The sequence below is a fragment of the Cheilinus undulatus genome, linkage group 1 (assembly GCF_018320785.1).
Source record: "Cheilinus undulatus linkage group 1, ASM1832078v1, whole genome shotgun sequence".
Lineage (NCBI taxonomy): Eukaryota > Metazoa > Chordata > Actinopteri > Labriformes > Labridae > Cheilinus > Cheilinus undulatus.
Window position 1 is genome coordinate 32,878,389 of NC_054865.1, and position 6,115 is coordinate 32,884,503.

General features: G+C 38.9%; 1 protein-coding gene across 1 annotated transcript; it reads right to left on the bottom strand.

Annotated features, from left to right (window-relative positions):
* Positions 1-227: 227 nt before the first annotated feature.
* Positions 228-5,256, bottom strand: LOC121509116 (ammonium transporter Rh type C). The gene is made up of 11 exons (XM_041786355.1): positions 4,935-5,256; positions 4,136-4,328; positions 3,143-3,293; positions 2,902-3,049; positions 2,625-2,791; positions 2,387-2,524; positions 1,981-2,117; positions 1,683-1,807; positions 1,312-1,385; positions 1,141-1,214; positions 228-1,043 (listed from the first exon to the last, which is right to left on the bottom strand). Exons 1-11 carry the CDS (start codon positions 5,254-5,256, stop codon positions 1,010-1,012), a joined length of 1,563 nt encoding a protein of 520 aa, XP_041642289.1. The 3' UTR covers positions 228-1,009.
* Between the last annotated feature and the right edge of the window lie 859 nt (positions 5,257-6,115).

Genomic DNA, 6,115 nt, shown 5'->3' on the forward strand with positions numbered 1-6,115 from the left:
GTGCTTTGATCCGTAGTACTACACAATAAAACATGCCACTGATTTCAAGCTTTTTATCCATCTTGACTTCTCTTTAACAATAGTTTCACAGTAGTATTTTCTATTCAGTTAAATAAGGCATTACGTTAAGTTTTCAATGGTGAACTGCATCATATATTTCATAAAGAGCCATCACTGCAAATGTAGAATGAACACAATATCTTTATTTTGTATTTATAGGTGATTTAGCAGTTTTCAAATATAACATCAGTAACACAACAAAAAAAAAACTGTCACATATAATCACATGTTGTATACTTTGGTAACATTCAACACTAAAGCAACCAAACCACTGGAACTTGTTTCATAGTTACTCTATTAACTAAAACTTCCACCTAAAGAATATGTAAGTTATACTACAAACAAAACCTATGTACATTCAGCTTATTAAAGAATTATACATCATTTAAAGAAATAACTAAATAAGATAAAGAAATTTAATAACGACTAATTTGGTTGCACTGACTCCTTCATGCATCCACTAAACATCTTCAATCACATAAATAGACTCATCTATTAGAAGTACAACATAATCAATAACAGTGTTTAACATTAAGACATTTTATAGTCATTACAGACAAAGATGTGCAGCCACTGATGTGCAGGCATGCACAAGCTTCATTGAAACATAAGTGTCTCTGATCCATGCCTTCTTCCAGTACCTGATTTTTCAGGTTATTAAGCACCTACAAATTACGTTTGATTTACAATCATTTTCTCTTAATGAAAATTATTTTTCATCAATTTGTGCAGCATTGTCATATCATCACACTTCCAATCAGGTGCTACACAAAATAATCAGGTGTCAATGGTTCGAGACAAGAGCAGCAGACATGCCAAAATTACTGTTTAAAATAAAATTGCCAATTTTAGAGGGTGGCTCCTTCATAAATTAGTGTTGTTTCACTGCTGTTCACAGCTTCATGTAGTTCAAAGAGATATTAGGGACACCGTCTTACTCTGGGCAGCTTTAACTCTGGTCCACGGAAAAGTTTGACTCAGATCTGTCCAAGAAAAAGATGGAAAATTAGTACAATTAGAGGACCCCATTAAAAAAAGATAAATGTGTACTGATGGTATGTCTACTGTGATTGAGCTTACATGTCTTGGTGCTTGTGAATCATGTGGTTGTTGTACTCCAGGACAGGAGGGATGGTCTCCTCATCCTCGGGAACCTAGAACACAAACACACAGGTTCAAATAATGAGCCAGAGACTGATCTGACTGGTTTTATAGTCCAGTGTTTCCTCTTACAAGGGCAACCACTCTTACCTCCCAGTAAACTTCATCATCAAAGCAGTTGTCATCAGCAGGGTCACCCCAGACTGGGAACCTCAAAATCAAACCTTTAAAGAGAGAGAAAAACCTCTTTAAGCAATTCATGCATCTTTGATCTGCCCATGAAAGTGTTGCTAGAATTTAAACTGATTCTGTTTGACAAAACAATGACACCAAATCTATTGACTTAAATTCAGGGAAGCTGGAATTGGCATTTAATTTGATTATACCTTTTAAAAAGAACATTTTAAACATTATTAGTGAAACTATTTAGTCCTATCCTCTTGGTAAACTGTGAAATACCTCTATTGTATTCACTTAGATGTTACTTCGATGAGTTTTATGGAACAAATTTGTCAAATTACCGACAATCGCTCCTCCAACGAGTCCGAAAGCAATGGATACACATGTTCCAGCAGCCTGGAAGCCTCCCTGAGTTCCTGGTGATCTGTTTGCAAAATCGCCTTCAAAGTCAAAGACGTTGACCAACCTGCAAGTAGTGAAAACAAACTTTTAATGGAGCTAGTTTGAGAGCATTTTAAAGTTTAGTCTAGACAAGTGTGGTACCTAAGGTTATGTTGGAGTATAAAAACAAGGCAAGGCTTTGTAAATTTCAGGTTATACATGTATCTAACATGAGTCTGGGTATGTGTGGTCACTCACCCCTCTCTACTGTAGACAGTTTCATCGGCAGCTGCAGCAACAATGGCACCTATGAAACCGCCAAGCATGCCTGGCATAGCATGAAGATTGTGGACACCGCATGTATCCTGGAGCTTGAGACTTTTCTCAAGGAAGGGCTAAAAATGAGAAAAAACGGCTGTTAAGTAGCCACTTACCACAGGACCAAGTCTTTGTTTTAAAATAGCTAGTATTTTCAGATAATATGAATTCAGAGATGAGTGCACTTCTCTTCAATTTTTACACTGACGATAAGTTTATTTACATGTTTACTCCCCATAAATTTACAATACACAAATTATGACATTGAAAAATCATAGCACTCATTCAAAATCAGACCATCTACTATTTTAAATGTCCCATCCATCAAAAACAACATCATGCTTACCGTGATAAACAGGTAACCGAAGGTAGAGATGATGCCGCAGCAGAAACCAACAATGAGTGAACCGTAGGGAGTGATCATGAACTCTGCTGCCGTTCCCATGGCAACACCACCTGCCAGAGTTGCATTCTGGATGTGAACCTGTCACAAAATAAACATTATGCGAGCCAGGTTAGACATACCCATGTTACAAAAGAGAGACCTGTTTATTTGTTCATTTTTCTCTGTGATAGAGCGTTACCATGTCTAGTTTTCCTCTCTTCTGAGACATGCTGGAGATGGCCACAGTGGTGAGCACACAGGAGGCCAGGGCCAGGTAAGTGTTGATGGCTGCGCGGTGCTGTCCGTCACCATGGTCGGTGATGGCTGAGTTGAAACTGGGCCAGAACATCCAGAGAAACAGTGTTCCTGTGAGGGGAGTTGGAATTACGTCGAGAGGTGTTGTTAGAATGAATAGGTTTGAGGTCAGTTCTCAGGATATGTGAGGTTTGAAAGTGCTGAGGTGTAAAAACACTCACCAATCATTGCAAACACATCAGAGTGGTAGACAGATCCGTTGAGACGTTTGCTTTGGTGAAGGTTTGGTCGATAGAGGACCCAGGAAATGGCCAAACCATAGTATCCTCCGAAGGCATGGATGACCATGGAGCCGCCGGCGTCTCTGCACTGTGTGAGGAGGACGAAGAAATTGCAGCAATTGAAAGAGAATTGGATAATTGTTTGGTTACCAACTGGATGGTTGTGTCTGGTGGTGCTCACATGAAGGAGATCGAGGATGATGTATTCCTCCACAGCAAAAAGGGTGATGCCAAACAAGGTGACGACCATCAGCTGGACAGGACTCACTCTTCCCAGGAGGGCGCCGTACGCAATCAAAGAGCCGGCGCAGCAGAAGTCTGCGTTGATAAGACTATGGAAGGATGAGGAGAGAGACAGAGACAAAACCTGAGTAACTGGTTTATAGTTTAAAAAACATAAATGTGCCCTCTTTTCAAATAAAAAAGAGCCTGAACTAATCAAACAGAAATAAAGAAGGCCTTATAAAAAGCGTCAGGTTTGTGATTCTCCTTCAGTTAATGACTGTCCTAGCAACTTCATGTGAAGCTCAAAATGATTTTAAAAATGTGTGGAAAAACTGCTAAAAGGGCTGCTTGTTGGAAAAAACACCACACTCCCTTTGACTAAGCTGGCTAAAGGCCTAAAAAATAGGGAGATCAAAAATCATACATAACAAGCTGTGAAAAGTGTCAAACTATTTTCTCCTTTTTGCTGTAAAAGTTTAATATAAGTTTAAAAAACTGTAATAAATAATCTGAATATAAACTCAAAAAATAATATATAACATATAGTGTCTGAGAATGACAAAAAATATATAATTAGTGCTGCAGAATAAAGAAATATTAACAATATCATCAAGTATTATGAAGATTTTCTGTACAGATATGAAGGTCAGCATTGAGGTATGACCCCTTCCACAGGTTTAACCACATTTTCAGTGGATGAACCTGAGTGACTAGATCTGAAATCTGTACACTGTACACACATGACGAAAGTAACTGCTGAGCCTCAAGAACACCCGGAGGCATGACCAAAAAATAGATTTGTTTTCTTGTCCTGGCAGCTGTGACAAAAGAAACTCATCAAAGTTCAACTCTAACAGGTTCAAGAATGCAGTCGGGTTTTTGTGTTACATAACACCTCAGCAAACCCGCCAGCATTTCTCCTCGTCACTGATGAAATGGCGAGACCTACCTCTCTACTCCGATGGAGATTTTTCCGGTGGTGAGGTCGAGGGAGTGGAACCAGCCCTGCATGAGAAGAGCCCACTGCAGCCCGAAGGAGGCGATCAGGAAGTTGAAGCCCACGCCGCCAAAGCTGTAGCGTTTCAGAAAGGTCATGAGGAAACCAAAGCCAACAAAGATCATGACATGGACATCCTGGAAGCCTGGAGAGAAGGGAAGAAATAGACTTCTAAATAAAATGTAATACATTTCTAGAATTACTGTATAAAAAATTTGACTAAAATTTGTGCTCTCATTTTTGTTCATTAGTTATGTCATGATTAAAATGCTAAACTCAAATGTTACTGCTGATAGAAAAACATCATGATGAGATTGAAAAATACTGGGTTTTCACTTGTCAGATTGACATTAGCCAACCGTGTCAAAGGATATTTCTTTGTGCAGTGCAAATATTTTTGAATTGATAATATATTTGAAAAAATGTTCTTTGATGTAATTCTGCTTTGTCATAATATTCAATCCACCTGAAAAAAAAAACAACAAAAAAAAAAAACGCTTTCATAATAATACATTTTAGGGTTATGTTGTTTGGAATTTCAATGCAGTACCATTTTGTAAAGTGAAATTTCAAGTACTTAATAAAAGCCTAAAATGAAAGAGACTGTGCTTCAATCTAGAATGGTGCAGCTCTGAGCTATTTTCTATATAATTAGTGACAATTAAGAATTACAGGATTAGTTAAAAAATGACAATAACCGATCACTGACAGAAGATCATCATTCATGCAAGCTCTCTGATGTTGTACTTACTTGGATATCTGAAGTAAAAATCATTTTCAATGTCACTGGTGATGTTGCGATCATTTTTGTGCTCAATCCAGAGACGTGCATCTGACTCTTCATCATACCGAATGAAAACTCCAAAGAGGATGATCATAGCAATCTGCCAGACAAAGCAGACGGCCGGCAGGCTGACACGAACGTTGGTATTCTTCGGTCTGCAGAAATAGCTGCTCATGCTCTCTGCACAGTTTCCCATCGTGACGACTGTTTGCTGATGATGCTCTGATGTCCTTCCTCTCGCCTGGCCCTTGCTCTGCGCTGGTTTCCAGCAGCATCTCAGCAGGTACATCTATATATACGGACCTTTGGAGGGGTGTGCTCCATCTCTCCACTCACACGCAGGGGGTGGGCACACCTATCATGTCAACAGGTTAACCACTCCTCATCTGCTCTCCTGTATACCTGCTGCTACAGCCAGGCCAGGCCGGCAACACCCCCTGAAACAAAGCAGGAAATCAAAGAATTAATGCATAAATGTGTTATAAAAAAACAGAACAAAAATAAAGATGTTTGATGCAGGTAGGGCTAATGAAGAATTGATTTATTTATCAAACATTATTAGAAATATATCCAAGTTCACCGATCACAAAACATTTTAGTTCTTTGCTAAGTATAGTGCCAAACAATTGTCAAGCAGCTTCAGAATCAAACATTGTACAGCATGTAGTCGATGTAATGATTGCTTGTACTTGTATAGTGAAACTGTTTGTAGAGTGGTAATTATGTGATCAGCATCAAGCTGCTTCTGCGCGAGCTCACCTGTCAGTCAGGCTTAAAGTGTGTGTCATCACATGAGCAGCGCAGAGAATGAAGGTAAGTCTTTAACTTTGGCTGTGCTGACAGGTTAGTGTTATTCCACGGATCAAGGAAAAAAAAATTAGAAAGTGGATACCTGATGTCCAGGAAGCAACATTTATTTCTTTGTTAGAGCCTTTAATAGAGGGTTTACTGAGCAAGAATAAACATTTCCTACAACAGTTTATATTGCCGTGAACCACAAACCCTCTCAACTGTAGCAGAAAATAGTTCAGCGCTATGTTTAAGGACCATTTGATAAAAGTTGCAGCAGCATGTGCATGGTTAAGTGGTTGAACACAATACTGTAATACAATAATGTGAGTTGTGACTAAAGTGAACTGTAGAAATAG